This window comes from Salmo salar, chromosome ssa10 (assembly GCF_905237065.1).
Source record: "Salmo salar chromosome ssa10, Ssal_v3.1, whole genome shotgun sequence".
Lineage (NCBI taxonomy): Eukaryota > Metazoa > Chordata > Actinopteri > Salmoniformes > Salmonidae > Salmo > Salmo salar.
The window spans coordinates 81,288,491-81,308,091 of record NC_059451.1 but is presented as its reverse complement, the minus strand read 5'-3'; the positions used below and the strand labels follow the sequence as shown (position 1 = coordinate 81,308,091).

At 42.5% G+C, this 19,601-nt stretch overlaps 2 protein-coding genes across 6 annotated transcripts in view; both read right to left on the bottom strand.

Moving 5' to 3' along the window:
• The window catches only part of tubgcp6 (tubulin gamma complex component 6), a 31,341-nt gene extending 18,297 nt beyond the window's left edge, over positions 1 to 13,044 (bottom strand). For 2 of the 4 annotated variants that reach the window (XM_014124471.2, XM_014124474.2), the window contains exons 1-8: positions 12,349 to 12,656; positions 9,499 to 10,347; positions 9,149 to 9,312; positions 4,725 to 4,938; positions 3,880 to 4,041; positions 575 to 696; positions 260 to 323; positions 18 to 127 (exon numbers count right to left, since the gene is read on the bottom strand). In XM_014124471.2, the coding sequence (XP_013979946.2) occupies positions 18 to 127; positions 260 to 323; positions 575 to 696; positions 3,880 to 4,041; positions 4,725 to 4,938; positions 9,149 to 9,312; positions 9,499 to 10,302 (1,640 nt within the window). In that variant the 5' untranslated portion in view covers positions 10,303 to 10,347; positions 12,349 to 12,656. Of the gene's footprint in view, positions 1 to 17; positions 128 to 259; positions 324 to 574; positions 697 to 3,879; positions 4,042 to 4,724; positions 4,939 to 9,148; positions 9,313 to 9,498; positions 10,348 to 12,348; positions 12,657 to 12,794 lie in introns of those variants that run through there. The other 2 variants (XM_014124473.2, XM_014124472.2) reach the window with 2 other exon arrangements.
• Positions 13,045 to 15,940: 2,896 nt separating this feature from the next.
• plxnb2b (plexin b2b) overlaps positions 15,941 to 19,601 on the bottom strand; it is a 181,960-nt gene continuing 178,299 nt past the window's right edge. For both annotated transcript variants that reach the window (XM_014124476.2, XM_014124475.2), the window contains 2 exons: positions 19,241 to 19,315; positions 15,941 to 19,033 (listed from right to left, as the gene is read on the bottom strand). In XM_014124476.2, the coding sequence (XP_013979951.2) occupies positions 18,929 to 19,033; positions 19,241 to 19,315 (180 nt within the window). In that variant the 3' untranslated portion in view covers positions 15,941 to 18,928. The remainder of the gene's footprint in view (positions 19,034 to 19,240; positions 19,316 to 19,601) is intronic.

The window sequence follows — 19,601 nt, the reverse complement described above, 5'->3', positions numbered from 1 at the left end:
AGGCTGGGATGACTGACCGTGTGTAAGGCTCACAGCTGCTCTTCAGCAGGGACAGCAGCACGGGGTAGTTCTCATTGCTGCAGTTGCTCTGGGCCTCGTTGTACAGGTAGGAGAGCAGCGTCACACCCTGAAGAATACAAGATACTGGCTGAGTTAAACTATTGAGAACATACACTTCTAAATGGCTGAGACAAACAGAGAGAGTGAATATGCCGACAGAAAGCAGGGTGGTGTGTCGGAGAGGTGTAATGTAACTTACCACAGGGAAGGTAGCCTGGCCGACACCAGATGCCCCATCCACACAGCACAACTCTGACAAATACCTACAAACACAGAAGAAACAGGAGCCTGACTGGGGGACACTAGATAGCGTAACACTGCATCAATTCCTAAAATATAGCTATTTAATTGAAAATAGATCAACTATCCTAAACAATGCACATGCAATTGGTTGGAATGACATTTAGTGATTACATACTGTCTTGTAGGATTTCAGTGTTAGTTAGATGATCAAGTTTAGGGAACTGTGTGCCTAATTTCATGGTGGTTATTGACCTGTGAGTAAGGGTCTTACCTGAGCTGCCGGCCCACCTTGCGGAACAGGAAGCCGATGGTGAGCAGGCTAAGGGTGGGAGGGGTGCTGAGGACACAGGCCCGGTAGTAATGCAGGTACTTACGCAGCCCACCTGTAAACGCCTGAGAGAAAGACAGAGTACCATTTTCTACATTGTAGAATAATAGTGAAGACTTTGAAATAACACATATGGAATCATGTAGTAAGCAAAAAAGTGTTAAATCAAATATATTTTATATTTGAGATTCTTCAAAGTAGCGATCTTGATGACAGCTTTGCACACTCTTGGAATGCATTTCAGTTAACAGGTGAGCCTTGTTAAAAGTTAATTTGTGGAATTCTTTTCCTTCTTAATGTGTTTGAGCCAATCAGTTGTGCTGTGACATGGTAGGGGTCGTATACAGAAGATAGGCATATTTGGTAAAAGACCAAGTCCATATTACGGCGAGAACAGCTCAAATAAGCAAAGAGAAACGACAGTCCATCATTACTTTAAGACATGAAGGTCAGTCAAGCCGGGAAATTTCAAGAACTTTGAATGTTTCTTCAAGTGCAGTCGCAAAAACAATCAAGCGCTATGAAACTGGCTCTCATGAGGACCACCACAGGAAAGGAAGACCCAAAGTTACCTCTGCTGCAGAGGATAAGGTCATTAGAGTTACCAGCCTCAGATTGCAGCCCAAATACATGCTTCAGAGTTCAAACAACAGACACATCTCAACATCAACTATTTAGAGACCACGTGGATCAGGCCTTCATGGTTGAATTGCTGCAAAGAAACCACTACTAAAAGGACACCAATAAGAAGAAGCCACTTGCTTGGGTCAAGAAACACCAGCAATGGACAGTAAACCGGTTGAAATCTGTCCTTTGGTCTGATAAGTCCAAATTTGCAATTTTTGGTTCCAACTGCTGTGTCTTTGTGAAACGCAGAGTAAGTGAACAGATGATCTCCGCATGTGTGGTTCCCACCGTGAAGCATGGAGGAGGTGGTGTTATGGTGTGATTGGCTGGTGATACTGTCTGTGATTTATTTAGAATTCAAGGCACACTTAACCAGCATGGCTACCACAGCATTCTGCAGTGATACGCCATCCCATCTGGTTTGTGCTTTGTGGGACTATCATTTGTTTTTCAACAGGACAATGATCCAAAAAACACCTCCAGGCAGCCTAGTGGTTAGAGCATTGGGCAAGTTACTGAAAGGTTGCTGGATCGAATCCTGAACTGGTAAAAATCCGTTGTTCTGCCCCTGAGCAAGGCAGTTAACCCAATGTTCCCCGGGCGCCGAAGACGTGAATGTCGATTAAGGCAGCCCCCCGCACCTCTCTGATTCAGAGGGGTTGGGTTAAATGCGGAAGACACATTTCAGTTGAAGGCATTCAGATGTACAACTGACTTTGTATCCCCCCTTTCCCTGAATATAAGGGCTATTTGACCAAGGAGAGTGATGGAGTGCTCCACAATCACCTGTTCTCAACCCAATTGAGATGGTTTGGGATGAGATGGACCGCAGAGTGAAGGAAAAGCAGCCAACAAGAGCCCAGCATATGTGGGAACTCCAAGACCGTTGGAAAAATGTTCCTCATGAAGCTGGTTGAGAGAATGCCAAGAGTGTGTAAAGCTGTCATCAGGGCAAAGGGTGGCTACATTGAAGAATCTCAAATATAAAATATATCTTGATTTGTTTAACACTTTTACTACACTACCGTTTAAAAGTTTGGGGTCACTTAGAAATGTCCTTGTTTTTGAAAGAAAATCTATTTGTGTCCATTAAAATAATATCAAATTGATCAGAAATACAGTGTAGACATTGTTAATGATGGAAATGAATATTGTAACTGGAAATGGCAGATATTCCATAAAATATCTACATTAGTCGTTCAGAGGCCCATTATCAACAACCATCACTCCTGTGTTCCAATGGCACGCTGTGTTAGCTTATCCAAGTTTATCATTTTAAAAGGCTAATTGATCATTAGAAAACCCTTTTGCAATTATGTTAGCACAGCTGAAAACTGTTGTTCTGATTAAAGAAGCAATAAAACTGGCCTTCTTTAGACTAGTTGAGTATCGGGAGCATCAGCATTTGTGGGTTCGATTACAGCCTCAAAATGGCCAGAAACAGACTTTCTTCTGAAACTCGCCAGTCTATTCTTGTTCAGAGAAATGCGAGAAATTGCCAAGAAACGGAAGATCTCGTACAACGCTGTGTACTACTCCCTTCACAGAACAGCGCAAACTGGCTCTAACCAGAATAGAAAGAGTGGGAGGCCCCGGTGCACAACTGAGCAAGAGGACAAGTACATTAGAGTGTTTAGTTTGAGATACAGACGCCTCACAAATCCTCAACAGGTAGCTTAATTAAATAGTACCCGCAAAACACCAGTCTGAACGTCAACAGTGAAGAGGCAACTCCTCTGTCCAGTGTCTGTTCTTTTGCCCATCTTAATCTTTTCTTTTTATTGGCCAGTGTTGACATTGAGACTGGTGTTTTGCGGGTACTATTTAATGAAGCTGCCAGTAAAAATACAGAAAAACCCTTGAATGAGTTGCTGTGTCCAAACGTTTGACTGGTACAGTGTATATGTGTACATGGACATATTGTATATAAACACGTACATACTTGTATGGTTGCAAAATTCCAGCAACTTTCCCAAAATTCCCAGGTTTTCCCTCATTTGGATGATTCCCGGAATTGGGAGGGAATAAGCAGGAAATAACGAATTCTCAAACAAGGAAGTCTTACAATTAAGCAATGAGGCCTGAGGGGGTGTGGTAAATGGCCAATATACCACAGATAAGGGCTGTTCTTTGTACGACGCATCGCAGAGTGCCTGGACACAGCCCTTAGCAGTTGTATATTGGCCATATACCACAAACCCCAGAGGTTCCTTATTGCTATTATAAACTGGTTACCAAAGTAAATTCACAAAAAAAAAAATATATAAACATTTTACTGTTCTTACCCGTGGTATACGGTCTGATATACCATGGCTTTCAGCCAATCAGCATTCAGGGTTCGAACCACCCAGTTTATAATGCATTATAACCACATCATAATGTCTTTACCTGCAGGCCTTAAGTAAAGTGTTACCCATGCCTATTCCTTATGTCTTAATGTCTTACTTCAAAAGGCCTTGAAACCACACCGTTTATACACCAGATAATTACCCCTATCCAGTAATTATAATATAAAAGGCTAAACTGATCCTAGATCAGCACTTTTACTCTGAGACACTTTGTGAATATGAGCCACGATAACAGATGTGATAGGGCGGTATATAACGATTGAAGGACCATACCTGGAAGACCAGGCCTCTCTTTTGGGCACTCTGCAGAACGAAGCGGCTGAGCCTCAGGTAATGGGTGCCATACTGAGCCAGCTCGCCAAGCAAACGAGACACACTCTCCGGTGACGCTCCCGACACACACACTCCGGGTCGAACGTCAAAATTTACACACACCTGGATAAAGAGAACAAATGGAATCCATTATGTAATTAAGTGATAATGCCCATGAAGCTGGTGTTTGGAGGATATATTGGCACGGGTGTTGTTAGGCCCGAGACAAAGTAAACTAGCTGCACTTCGTTTAGTTTTACCTTTTTTCAATTGATATTTCTTTGTATATATCCATAAAAATTATGTCAGCTGATTCATGATTTCCACTGGCTGAGAAAAGCTGCCTGCTTGTCTGTCTCGTCCCGACTTCCGACACGTTCATTACTATGGGACAGCTAAAGATCGAATTTGAATATTGAAACAATGTTGTAAATGTCGGAGACACAGACCGCAAGATATATACAAATCTCAGCTGTTGAAAACTAAATGTTAGTCTAAAAGAAATTAGATAAATGTCCAGATGCTTTTTATAGTGGAGATCAAGTTTATAAATAGCCTGGCTGGGCTGATGAGACAGTGGATTGCGCAGTCAGATGGAACAGAGTAAATTGGCATTTTAACGTCATAGATTTAGCCGGTTGTAACTTGTAGAATAGATACTGGCTGGAATGTGGTTTTAACCAATCAGCATTCTGGATTAGAATCACCCATTGTATAACACGCTATATATTTATATTACATATACACCAAACTAAATAAAGTAATATGCAAACTACTGCCAGAGTTAAGGTGATGGGGTACAGTACCTGGTTGAGGGGGAAGGTAGTAGACGCCACCCCGATCAATACATTAAGTAGGTCACTGACCAGCTGGGTCTGACAGTCCAGAGGCAGGGGCAGGAGGGGCGAGGGGGGTGCAGAGCAGACCACCCTCATCTCCCCCTCCCACAGCCTGTAGAGCTGATCAAAAGCCTCCCTGCCCCCCTCCGTCAGGTAGGGGAATTCCCTCTTCCCTGGTGGGCTGGTGGGAGAAAGACTTTATGCATGATGAATTATTCTGGAATAATTCTTCTAACATTTTAGGCCATTTCCATCTAAAAAGGCCCCATGAGCACCAACATGTGTTCAAAGGATCGTGTCAAATTGGGTGTCAAATGAAAGCTAAGAATCTACACTACCGGTCAAAAGTTTTAGAACACCTACTCATTCAATGGTTTTTCTTTATTTTTACTATTTTCTACATTGTAGAATATTAGTGAAGACATCAGAATTATGACATAACACACATGGAATCATGTAACCAAAAAAAGTCTATAGTTTATATTTGAGATTCTTCAAATAGCCACTCTTTGACTTGATGACAGCTTTGCACACTCTTGGCATTCTCTCAACCAGCTTCACCTGGAATACTTTTCCAACATTCTTGAAAGAGTTCTCACATATGCTGAGCACTTGTTGGCTTCTTTTCCTAAACTCCGCGGTACGACTCATTCCAAACCATCTCAATTTGGTTGAGAGCAGGGGATTGTGGAGGCCAGATCATCTGATGCAGCACTCCATCACTCTCCTTCTTGGTCAAATAACCCTTACTAAGCCCAAACCAGATGGGATGGCATATCGCTGCAGAATGCTGTGGTAGCCATGCTGGTTAAATGTGCCTTGAATTCTAAATAAATCACAGACAGTGTCACCAGCAAAGCACCCCCACACCATCACACCTCCTCCTCCATGCTTTACGGTGGGAAATATACAAGCAGAGATCGTCCGTTCACCCACACCGCGTCTCACAAAGACACGGCGGTTGGAACCAAAAATCTCCAATTTGGACTCCAGAGCAAAGGACAAATTTCCACCAGTCTAATGTCCATTGCTCGTGTTTCTTGGCCCAAGCAAGTCTCTTCTTATTGGTGTCCTTTAGTAGTGGTTTCTTTGCAGCAATTTGACCATGAAGGCCTGATTCACACAGTCTCCTTTAAACAGATGTTGAGATGTGTCTGTTACTTGAACTCTGTGAAGCATTTATCTGGCCTAGAATTTCTAAGGCTGGTAACTCTAATGAACTTATCCTCTGCAGCTGAGGTAACTCTGGGTCGTCCTTTCCTGTGGCGGTCCTCATGAGAGCCAATTTCATCATAGCACTTGATGGTTTTTGCGACTGCAAAGGACGACCCAGAGTTACCTCTGCTGCAGAGGATAAGTTAATTAGAGCTTGACTGACCTTCACGTCTTAAAGTTTTGATGGACTGTCATTTCTTGTTGTTTATTTGAGCTGTTCTTGCCATAATATACCAAATAGGGAAAGAAATTCCACAAACTAACTTTTAAGAAGGCACACCAGTTAATTGAAATGGATTCCAGGTGACTACCCATGAAGCTGGTTGAGAGAATGTCAAGAGTGTGCAAAGCTGTCATCAAGGCAAAGGGCAGCTATTTGAAGAATCTCAAATATAAAATATATTGTGATTTGTTTCAACAACAAAAAAATGGTTACTACATGATTCCATATGTGTCAATTCATAGTTTTGATGTCTTCACTATTATTCTACAATGTAGAAAATAGTAAATAAAGAAAAACCCTTGAATGAGTAGGTGTGCTAAAACTTTTAACCGGTAGTGTATATTTGAGAAATTAAGGCATAGATTTTTCAACAAATTTTCCATTATACAAATTAGGAATAAGCAAAGGCTTTGATTTATGGTCAAACAGATGGAAAAGGGGTCTTAAACATCTACCAGAAAAAGTATTAAAAAAGGTATTAGAAATACATCAAAACACAATAATGAAGTGAAGACCCTTACCAACTAATATCAACATTTATATTTCGTTTTGGATAAATGATTTGCCTTCGGTAAATTGATGAAATATTGCCTTGTGGCTTGTTACCAAAAACCCAGATATCTTTTAAGATATTTCCTCATTTCTTTCCCTCATGAGGAGGATAATGAAAGTTCACAGAAGTAACAAGTAAAGGTAGACCTACCAATTAGTCAGTGTTTTTACTGATATCAAGATTGTTTATAAATTATGTGATTAAAAAAATATGTTACAGAATGAATGCAAGTGAATTGGCTACAATGGGAAATCAGTCACAAACCACAGTTGGGTCACCTGCTACCGTCCTCCCTTCAACTGGCATACTGTCATGTTCAGCTTATAATTGTTTTATAATCACATTTTATTGGTCACATACACATGGTCAGCAGATGTTAATGCGAGTGTAGCGAAATGCTTGTGCCTCTAGTTCCGACAATGCAGTAATATCTAACAAGTAATCTAACAAATTCACAACAACTACTTTATACACACAAATGTAAAGGGATGAACAAGAATATGTACATATAAATATATGGATGAGCGATGGCCGTGCAGCATAAGCAAGATGCAGTAGATGGTATAGAACACAGTATATACATATGAGATGAGTAATGTAGGATATGTAAACATTATTAAAGTGGTGTTATTTAAAGTGACTAGTGATACTAGTTTATAGTACTAGTTGATACTAGTTTATTAAGTCAGGTAAGACCGTCACTCACAGGTCAATAACCACCATGAATTTAGACACACAGTTCCCTAAACTCGATCATCTAACTAACACTGAATTCCTACAAGACTGTATGTAATCACTAAATGGCATCCCAACCAATTGCATCTACATTGTTGAGGATTGTTGCTACTGCTACTGTCCTCACTTCAACTGCTATACTGTTATATTCAGCTATCTTTTTTTCTTCCTCTTATGTCATCTGGTGGTCAAAGCAAGACTGACAACAGTCTGGGCCCGGTTTCCTGATAGATGTAATTTAGGCTTACGATTGCTTTAACGATGCATCTTTCCTACAAAGGCTGATGTAACGTACGTTTCCCAAAACACCGCCAGACAAAACGGTCGCTAAGTGCGTTGTTGGAGCATGCATCGATGCTAATAGGATTGAAAGGCTGCACTGAGATCAGCTTTCTCAATTAAAATCTTACCTTAACATTAGAATTGTTTCACAATACTGAGGACGGATTAACCTCTAGATATTACCACCTACGGCTGAAAATATTGAGGCAGCTAATTGTAATGCTTACCCAATAAAAATGCACTGAATCACTGATTTGGCACAACATTGCACACGTGTTAGGCTAAACATCAAGAAATATATTGAGAAATTACAGACAGTAGCCTACAAGCAGCAAAATAGAACTATGTGCAATGAAGAGCTTGTTTCCTAGGTTAGGGATTATGTGCAATGAAGAGCTTGCTTTTTTAAATTAAGGAAATGTGCTTTTAAGTGCCACTTTTATGGATGTCAATATACTGTAAATGAATGTAATGTAATTGTGTCTTGCCTATTAAATCATTATATGTGTTATTTGTTTTTACAATTGAGGACTACTTTGGAAACAAGTGTTTTAATTAATACCTTTAAGTGCTATCCTCTGGGTTCACAGTGGACATTTTGATGCATTTTACCCAAATAAATCCAATCTGCCCTGGCCGGACCAAATCTGAACCAGAGGTCTATGTTACACATGTTTGGACAGTAGAGCACACTAGAGTAAAGTTTAATGTACTGTACATATCTATTTTACTGTACACTAATGTACTGTACTCTACTGTGATGTCCAAACTTGTGAAACATAGATGTCTATGAATTGTCAGATTCTGTCTGGTCAGGACCCACCAAATGTGGTCTTGTTTGGGGGCGGAGCTCACTACAAAAATAACCAGTGTGTAGAATAATACACAAATATGCGAAATAAGTACATTGCATATTTCTACCTTTGTGTACCTAATTCCATTACCTGATGTAAATCCACTTCACCTACTGTAGTTTAATAACCAAAATGTTATTGTTTTTTTAAACTCAAGGTGTCATATCATAGCTGACACTCCAATCTTTCTGCAGACATTTTTTTATTTTAATTCGGAACAGATATTTAACAGAGTATTTGGAAAACGTGGTCGCATAAACTGAGGGAGATTTTACCGTAATTCTGTTACCAAACTTTACATCTGCACAGTTCTTCCAGTATATGTATTTTTATGACATTTTCTGTGTAAATTGTTGAAAGTATTCCTTGCGCATAGAGTTGTATAGTTGGTTAAACTTGTAAATAAATAGTTTTTGTTTGGCATACATTTTAATGTGAAAAATCTGAGTCAAATCGTAATCCATTACCGTGGAATTTCCCCTCAGGGATATGTTCCAGTCTTTCAAACACTCTTGTATCCCTCCCTTACCAGCCAACAGACTCCCAGCAGCGGCGCCTCCCAGGCTCAAAAGTCCTCAGGGCGTCCCAGACATCAAGTTCTGGGCTGGGGCTGGGCTCTGACTGGGAGTCTGGGGTTAAGTTGGAGGCTGACTGGAAGCCCTCATCTTCTAACTGGTCCAAACAAGGTGGCACCTGGTTAGAGCACCAACAAGAGATAATTGATTATAATGACTAATCATCCAGTGTCAGTAAGAACAAATCTATTTGGTCTGACATATTGATTTCAGTAAGTTTTACCATTGTCAAAAAACAATCACTCACTTCAACCAAATTAACTGAAATTCGCCATACATCCACTCATATCAGTGTCAGTCTTACCCGTATGGCTAGCCCAGTGACATCAGCATTGCTGGGCACAGGAGGCAGATTGAGCCTGATGTCCAGGTCTGAGGTACGGGAGTGCTGCAGGGCTCCAAACAGAGACATCCTGGTCTCCTTCTCAAACCTCTCCTCTACGTCTGACCTCCTCCTCAGTGCCAGCAGGCCTGTGCCCGGAGGAGCATCCATCAGACCCAGAGTCCCACACAGACCCTTCAGGGATCCCCACTCCTCCCCACACATCAGGGCCCAGGCTCGGGCCTCCAACCTCTGCAGCTCCTCACTCTGGTACCCCCCCAGTGGAGGCCTCCTCAGCACGGGCCTCTCCCTGCGCATGTAGTCCCTGCTGAAGGAGGCCGGGGGTGGGGGTGCAGAGCCAGTCAGCTGCACCAAGAGCTCCAGCACAGAGTCCAGTTCCTTCAGACCCGAGGCGGGCCCCTCACTTAGCCTCCCCAGCTGCTCCTCCAGCCTCTCGGCCTCGTCCTGGCACCCCGCCACTCGCAGGTCAAAGGACATCATAAGTAGCTTGTTTCTGGGCGGGGTGGTGGACGTGGCACTAGGTACTGACAAGAACCCTTTCGGGGAGCCCTCCTGGAACAGTTTGGACAGCAGGGCCCCGTAGGCACGCTTTCTGAGGGTGCGGCGGACCCCCTCTCGGGACACCCCTCCTAGAGCACGACGTTTCCATGACACCCCAGTGAGGCTGCTGTCACACAGGGAGCCCAGGAGTTCAGTGATGCTGTTGCTGTTACTGCTGCTGTTGTGACTGCCAGATTTAAGGCAGACGTCTGGGCTGGAGTACATGGTTGTAGCTTGTTATGTCAGTTGATGTGATTGATTACTTCTGACCTATGGATACAGATATTTTTTTTGAAACGTACAACACTTGAATATATTGTAGTGTAGTTTGTGAGTTGACAGTCAGTGCAACATAATCATTTGGAAATCAAGCTAGCTCCGAAGCATTCAGAAAGTATTCAGACCCCTTCACTTTTCCACATGTTGTTACCTTACAGCCCTATTCTAAAATGAATTAAATGAGCCCCCCCCAAATCTACACACAATACCCCATAATGACGAAGCAAAAACAGGTTTAGACATGTTTGCAAATGTTTTAAAACATTTTAAAAAACAGAAATACTTAATTTACATAAGTACTCAGACCCTTTGCAATGAGACTCGAAATTGACCTCAGGTGCATCCTATTTCCATGATCATCCTTGAGATGTTTCTACACGTTGATTAGAGTCCATCTATGGTAAATTCAATTGATTGGACATGATTTGGAAAGGCACACACCTGTCTATATAAGGTCCCACAGTTGACCGTGCATGTCAGAGCAAAATCCAAGCCATGAGGTTGAAGGAATTGCCCGAAAGAGCTCTGAGACAGGATTGTGTCGAGGCACAGATCTGGGGAAGGGTACCAAAACATGTCTGCAGCATTGAAGGTCCCCCAACCCGATGGTCACTCTGACAGAGCTCCAGAGTTCCTCTGTGGAGTTGGGAGAACCTTCGGGAAGGACAACCATCCCTACATTACTCCACCGATCAGGCTTTTATGGTAGAGTGGCCAGGCGGAAGCCACTCCTCAGTAAAAGGAACATGACAGCCTGCTTGGAGTTTGCCAAAAGGCACCTAAAGGACTCTCAGACCATGAGAAACAAGATTCTCTGGTCTGATGAAACAAAGATTGAGGTCTTTGGCCTTAATGCCAAGTGTCTGGTGGAAACCAGGCACCACTCATCACCTGGCCAATACTATCCCTACAGTGACGCATGGTGGTCGCAGCATCATGCTGTGGGGATGTTTTCAGCGGCAGGGAGTCGGAGATTAGTCCGATCGAGGGAAAGATGAACGGAGCAAAGTACAGAGATCCTTGATGAACACTTGCTCCTGAGTGCTCAGGACCTCAGACTGGGGGCGACAGTTCACCTTCCAACAGGACAACAACCCTACGCACACAGCCAAGACAACACAGTTGTGGCTTCGGGACAAGTTTCTGAATGTCCTTGAGTGGCCCAGCCAGAGCCCGGACTTGAACCCGATCGAACATCTCTGGAGAGACCTGAAAATAGCTCCCCATCCAACCTGACAGAGCATGAGAGGATCTGCAGAGAAGAATGGGTGAAACTCCCTAAATACAGGTGTGCCAAGCTTGTAGCGTCATACTCAAGAAGACTCAAGGCTGTAATCGCTGCCAAAGGCGCTTCAACAAAGTACTCAGTAAAGGGTCTGAATACTTGTGTAAATGAGAGCTCCAAGTTATATATATATCTGAAATCACATTTATACACAAGTATTCAGACCATATATATATATATATATATATATATATATATATATATATATATATTTATATATATATATATATATATATGCACACATTTGCCAACATTTCTCAACCTGTTTTTGCTTTGTCATTATGGGGTATTGTGCGTAACGTTAGTTTGAGGGGGGAAAACAATTACATCCATTTTAGAATAAGGCTGTAACGTAACAAAATGTGTTAAAAGTGAAGGGGTCCGAATATTTTCCGAATGCAGATATGTTTTTGTGGGTGGGTAGGCTGCACAATTAAATGACAACAACTAACTAACGTTAGCAGAGTACAATTGACTAGTAGCTAGCAAGGTTAGCTGACGACTCTCTAACGACACAGTATAACAAGTCAGAACTGCAAGCTAACGTTAGCTGCCTGGGTAGCTAGGCTAACGTCGAACAAAATGCATTTAGCTATCTAGCCACATTGTGAGCACCGAGATGGCAAAAATAACTACATATAGGCATGCTAGCAAAGTGTATTCCATAATAATGCCTAACTAGCTAGCTGGCTAATAATGTTAGCTACCTTCAACTCATACCTTGGTTTTCGGTTGTGCCCACTCCTTCCATGATGATGGTGCTGTTAGCGAGTTCAGTAACCGAGGGACCATTCGTTTTTAGCAAGTTAGTTAGCTAGATGTCCCAGTATACTTGTTACTTGCCTCTATTTAATGCATACTAGCTATCTACTTTCTGTAGCTCATCATAATACGTTTCAAAACAAAAATGTACGTTATTTTGTCTGTATCATGTACATCCACCTCCTCAACTACACGTTGGACCCGCCCACTCAACCTATGAGTGGACAAAATACCAGACCAGGCTATTTCATTGGTTAACTCCTGTATGTTAGTATGACATACTTCCGGTAACAATGATTGCGCGCTAAAGTACAACTGACAGACTAGTCAAATACGGTGTGTTTGTGCCGACATTACCCACCAACCTCAACTCCACAGTTTATCTACCTACCACTCCATTCACATTTAGCTAGCCTCTACCAAGTCCAAATAGTTCCCGGGTTCTTCTGGACGTCGTGTTCCAACCCAGAGAAGCGGACAGCGTCGATTGTCGTGGAAGAGGAAAAGAGAAGGCGGGATATAACTTAGCATTTGGGTTCACACAGGAGAGAGCTTCAACCCAGGCTGTCAGTGAGCCCAGCCCCAGTTTCACCGCATCAAATAAACAACACAGACAGAGGAAATCAAGACGATTTATTGGACCCGCTTCAGTGGCAGTGGGGGCTGGTGGGAGGATATTTAGGAGAACGGGCACATTGTAATGGCTGGAATGGAATAGTTGGAACGAGTCAAACGTGGTTTCCATATTTGATACCATTCCATGAATTGCATACCAGTCATTACAATGAGCCAGTCCTCCTATAGCTCCTTCCACCAGCCACCACTGTTGAGTAGTTTCTTTGAGCCCAAGGATTTGAGAAGTCACACATGCAAACCAGAGGAGGCTGGTGTGGGGAGCTATAGGAGGACAGGGTCATTGAATGGTATTCATTCAGAGTTTCCCAAACACGGTCCTCGGGACCACAAGGGGTGCACGTTTTGGTTTTTGCCCTAACGACACAGCTGATTCAAGGACCGAGCTGAACGAATACCATTCAATGACACTGTCCTCCTATAGCTCCCCACACCAGCCTCCTCTGGTTTGCATGTGTGACTTCTCAAATCCTTGGGCTCAAAGAAACTACTGAACAGTGTATTAATTGAAAGCTATCAAACGTATGAAAACCACATTTGACTCCGTTCCATCAATTCCATTCCAGCCATTACAAAGAGCCCATCCTCCTATAGTTCCTCCCACCAGACTCCTCTGAGGCGAACACTTCTCAGATTGCAATGAGAATTGTATTTGTTTGTTTCACAGGAGAGAAGCCTTACCACCGCTTCCTGTGCTGCAAGAGTTTTAGCCACACACATGTCCTAAAGATAACCGACATCAGAGTACTCACTAGTGAAAAGCCGTACCACTGCTCCCTGTGTGGGCCAAGTTTTTCTCAGTCCCAGCATCTAAGGGCACACCTAGTGACACACACAGAGAAGCCTAATCATTGTTCCAGTGTTGGAAGAGTTTTTCTTGGTATTCTTACATAAAGAAACACTCAACAAAACAAGTCTGGAATTGAATAAGTGCTTCACTGCATCAGACAACTATTCATACTAACCCAAGGCAGTAGTCACACTCAACATTCTCCAAAGAACTGAATCGGTTTGAGATTCATTTACTTCATGGTTGTGATCAGTTTTAGAAGTCAGTACTTTATTGTATTTTTTTTAATATGAAGAGTAATTTTTTTGATGCAAAATTTATTTGGTTACATTAAATAAATAATAATAAAAAATAAAAAAATCCTTTATTTTACTTAAGCATAACTGCTTCCTTACCGACACGTTTAGTTCAAGATACAGCCATAGTGAAGGGACAAACCTTTAACATTTTTGACTGGACAAACCTGCCCTCCATTAATCTCAAAGTAGCTATGAATCAATGACATTATATTTGGCAAACTTCCATATGTAGAGACAGAATGTGTTGGGGTGGGGCTTCTAGTGAATGGATCATATTGTTATTAACCAGTCAGGCGCTTGACTTTCCCCGAAAGACTTGTAATATGCATGTGTGTCTAGCAGTTACATAGCTTACATGGCTCATCACAGTGGGTGGGATATTTGCAAATCATAGACTAATAAACTTGACGATGCATCTACATATTGTAACATTCATGAAACCGATACAGCACTTCAACACTCAAGACGAGAGAAACAGCAACTTTCAGAATCCATTCCCCATTGATACCACTCTCACCTCAGAGACACACTCAGTACATCATCGCCCCACATCTGGTCAGTACCTGGTCCTGTATCATTCATAACCACAACTGTGTGGAACGGACTTCTTCACAGTATTATTGTTAGTTTTCATTTTCACCAAAGTTTCTTCCTCCACGGTAGGCCATGGGTGGGCTGTGAAGCCCCCTTCCCCCAAAGTGGTGGGAATCAACGCCTCAAATGTCATTAGATGCTATGAAACCCGTGGAGGTGAAACATGCAAGACTGCTGGTAAACACAACAATCGCCTGCCGAGCCGAGGGAGGGGCTGGCATGGCTCACTGCTGTACTGTGCATAGCGGCTGAGGTAGGAGCAGACACACCAGGGGCATGCAGATTTTAACCTGATTTCTGGTCTGGAAGAAGACACCCTGCAAAGAGGCAGACTGATAATTCTGTTTTCATAGCCTACTATATGATGTGTGTGTTGTATCATTCTCAATCTGGCTGTGCACATAATAATTCAAAATCTTATCAACAAGATAATTCCCAAATAATATTGACTCCCATATAAAAATGTACATATTTTATCAGCAATCAGATTTCTCCAAATACAGTACAAGTCTAAAAAAAGTGGGAGTGATCAGTGATAGCGTGTAGGACGTTGGGGGGGGGGTGTTGAGATAAGGAAATGTAATCACTCTCGCTGTGGCAGCAGCCTTGAAGTTGTTCTCTGTGTGTGTGCATATCTAGTTCTGAGATCTCTGAGCGTGTTAAGAACATGGACTCCCTGAGAGTCAGTCTCTCTATGTTATCCCCATCCCTGCTTCGACGTTTGTTAGGCAACTAGACCAGCCAAATGTTTTTCTTTCATTCCCCCCCCCCCCATCCAAATAAATTCTTAGCTGTACAGTAAGTGTTTGAATTAATGTTTTCAAAGCAGTTTTCAAACCATCACTGGCCTTATGATAATATGTCTGTTTACATTATAAACACACAAAGTACTCAGCCCTGGGTGTTTCAATCCTAAGCTTGGCCTGAGGCTTTAGTACCTAGAGGGCTGCTAATGGTAGACTCCGATCACTTGGGGTGATTGTATCCAGGGGGCAAGTTGTTAAAAGTTAACATGGTCAAAATCAGGATTACAAGGGGGATATATTTTTTAACAAAACTATCCCTCCCTCAAATTGACCCGATTGCATCATTAGGCCCGTGTTTTGGGTGTGGAACTGTGGATGCAAGTAGAGTATAAAATGTGATCAAAAGGCTGTGGAACATCTCCATCTAAACACACAAAAGTCATTAGAGCGATAAAGAAGGACCAGAAGTCAAGGACATGGATGTCTCAGTTTATTCATGGAGGGGTGGATGATGCAACCTGTATGTAATTGCCCCATCCACACAAGCCTCTTGAGAAGTGAGTGATCCATTACAAACAGATCAGGTAACGTGATCGACGTCTTCTGAGCTGCCTTGGATGAGAAAAACGTTGGGTTTCATTAAGGTCCTGCACTAATTTCCTGTCCCATTTTTCTTAAGTCACGGCACGTTCACAAGGAAAGGAAAGATCTCGACAACAGCACAACAATTTTTTTTTTTCTTCCCCCGGGACTCAATGCATAGGATTATACAGTTAGAATACGGTATTTCAACATGTTGTCTTTTTACAAAGGTATATGTTATAGGAAACGAGAAATTAAAATAATTACTGCACAGCAGTAAGAAAGGTCATTGTCGAGTATAGATAGTCGTTTTTCATACACACAGAGGAACAGCTTAGAATCACGGGGCAAAAACACCATTGGAACAATTTGTGCTATACTCAATATTCTACATTTGTAACTTTGTCTTAAGACTAATTTAGGAATGCCAGACATTTTAGGGCGAAACCGTTTGGGGTTGGCTACTGCTTTACACTTATTTGGGCTGTTGCCATAGCCATCATGATCCTACTAAAACACACACACCACTGACACCCAAAATAAATGCACACATCAAATCTGCAACCATAGAAAGTATACTGAAATGTTTTCAGCCTATTGGCACGCAATGGCTGCAGCAGAACTGTAGCATTTGATAGCACATACATACCACAATCGCAAATACATTGCTGTGTCTTCTATTACTATAATCGCTTAGTTATAATCACCAATAAAACAATACAAATGATATTATTATCATCATATAAGGCACGTTTTGGTTAAAGAAAGGCTTGAAAAAAGCTTTTGCATCACTCGGTCAGGAGTGGAATCTGCTGTGGTAAACAACAGCGTCGGAGGAGGATACAGACTGGATGCAGACTGGATGCAATTAAGAGCAAAAACATCCCCCACTGATGCCATTATGCAGTGTGCCACTCCGTTCTGTGCTGAGTGGGCAGTGCCAAGTGCGGCTTGGCCAGGGTGCCAGGCTAGCTGCTGTGGAGACAGGCAGGCACAGGCTCTGTGCAAACCTCACTCTACCAAAGGCAGGAATATCACTAACATTCTGGGGTCTGGAACTTAAACATCTATTCTGACTCTTGACCACACACTGACTGATGGTCAAATTCAGGGAGCTTGAAAATGACAAATCTGTGGACGAGTGAAAGATGAAAATTGAAAATGTAACTGATTTGACTTGGCAAAAATTCTCCAAATTATAATCAGGCACCAGCTCAACTATGGCCTACTTGAATGCCATATCAATTTGTATTGCAATGAATTATTATGACCATGAATTAACCTGACTTGTGACACGTCATACCAATGCATGTTGTAAAAATCCTTACTCATTGAAAAGAGTACCATTCTATTTAGTACCGTTTGAAGCTTACGCGTAACTAATTATGGGATATTATGACAGTGGTAATTTGGCATACAACGGCATAAGGAAACACAAAACACTATTAACAGCATGTACCATCATGGTCATATTACTTAGTAAGTTGGTTACTGTACGATATCTACTGTCATATTATTTCTATTTCCACCTCTGCATATTTTTACTCATGTCCTAAATAAAGTATTGCTGCATCGTTACTGAAGATGAAATGGTAAACAACAAATGGTATATTCTATAAAGTAACACACATGAGTGGGATATGAATGATCCCCATTGCTTGTGTCTGAAAGTTTAGATGTTATTGCAAGGCTGTTATTAAATATGTATGCTTGACTGGCTACATAGAGGAATTATTCAAAATATATTCAATTATCTGTTATTTTGCTTGCACAGAATCGGGTGGGGCGGGGGGGGACTGCAGGGTAAAACTAACTAAGGTTGTCAAAAGTAGCCTTTTTTTACCCTTGAATATATTCAGTGCTTTAGTTTCAGTGGAATGTGTTGGTATGTACTCCAACAAGGGGAAACAGATGCGTTATTGATCTGAATGTAAGGACCTAAGGGTGTATTGGCAGCCACAACATTCGATCGAGCTCTGAACACATTTTCTAAACACAAATAAAACCGATCATTTTGAAAAATCACTATTGACGGCCTGTCATTTCTTAGATCCTGTCCCAGTCAGTTAGCCTGTCCCAGGCATGACCCTTTGGTCTGTGTAGAGGAGCTCAGTGGGAGAACAGGTTCCTGTGTGTCGGTGACTAGTGGAGATTAAAATGACAGATAGGGCATCCACCCTCTGGCCTGACAGTAGGCATCCCGTGCACGCACACATGCACCCAAACCAACATTCACACACTGGCTATAGAAACACAATCCACACCACAGTGCGGTCCATTTAAAAAGATAATATCTCCTCGTAAAGCTTTCCGCATTAAGACTGCACAATAAAAAATATATATAATACAATTCTTACAACTTTTCTAGACAGGAATAAATTGAACATCTGATTATCTCTGCGTGCCATGAATGATCGACACAGGGGCTTATTTCCGGCGGCTGGCCCCCTGTTGCATTGTGGGAACAGCCAGAGTGAGCAATGAGGACCACCTATTTCAGTTTCGCAAGTGGACTTAAGTTAAGGCGTACCTATGACGGCATGTGTAACCCATCCTCATCTATCTCTCTCTTTTTGCTTCATTGGTCCCATACTGCGCCACTCCGCAGACTCTAAACTGTCCCACATTCTGGGCCTGCTGGGTTGAAGGTGACATCATCAACATCAAGGCCCTGTGAGGCCATCTTCTCGGTTTCTCTCTCCTTTGCCAGGAGAAATAAGCCCCTGTGGACACTGGAGGCACGGTACCATCTCCCTCCCTCCATCTCCCTGGCCCCTCCATCTCCCTGGCCCCTCCATCTCCCTCCCTCCATCTCCCTCCCTCCATCTCCCTGGCCCCTTCATCTCCCTGGCCCCTCCATCTCCCTGGCCCCTCCAGTAGGTTAGAGATCTGTCACTTTGTTCTCCAGGGCGGCTGCTATCTGCTGCAGCCGCAGGGTGAGCTGTTTACTCTGGGCTGCTGGGTCCTCATCTAGGGACTGGATGATCTGTAGGGAGACGGGGAGGGAGGGTGGGAGAGATAGAGGGGGGGGGGGCAGAGAAAGACAGACAGAGGGTGGAGACAGAGTCAGAGAGTACAACAGAACGACTTTCAATTAAAAGTCTTCGGAATCGCTCTAAAAATTCAAAAACACTAAGAAAAAAGCAGTCCTGCACAGCATTCTCCCTGAAATGTAAAGTGAATGGCCTCTTACCCCGTCGTAGTATTTGCTCGCGTACTGGTAGAGCTGATACAGAGCCACTTGTATGTTGAGTTTGTCTGTATGTGTCTGGGAGATGCAACATAGGATTCAGAGATGCATCTTAACAACAGACAAATCATGGCTTGAGTCACACAATCTTATACGTCTATGACTGACTTTATAAAACGTTACCTTCACTAACGTCTAGAATAGTGCACCACTAAGAGTAATACCACAGAGATATGGGCTGTGTCCCAAATGGAAACCTATTCCCTACATAGTGCACAACTTTTGACCAGCAGCCTTTTGACCGGGCCCATAGGGCGCAAGTCAAAAGTAGTCCACTATATAGGGAACAGGGTTCCATTTGGGA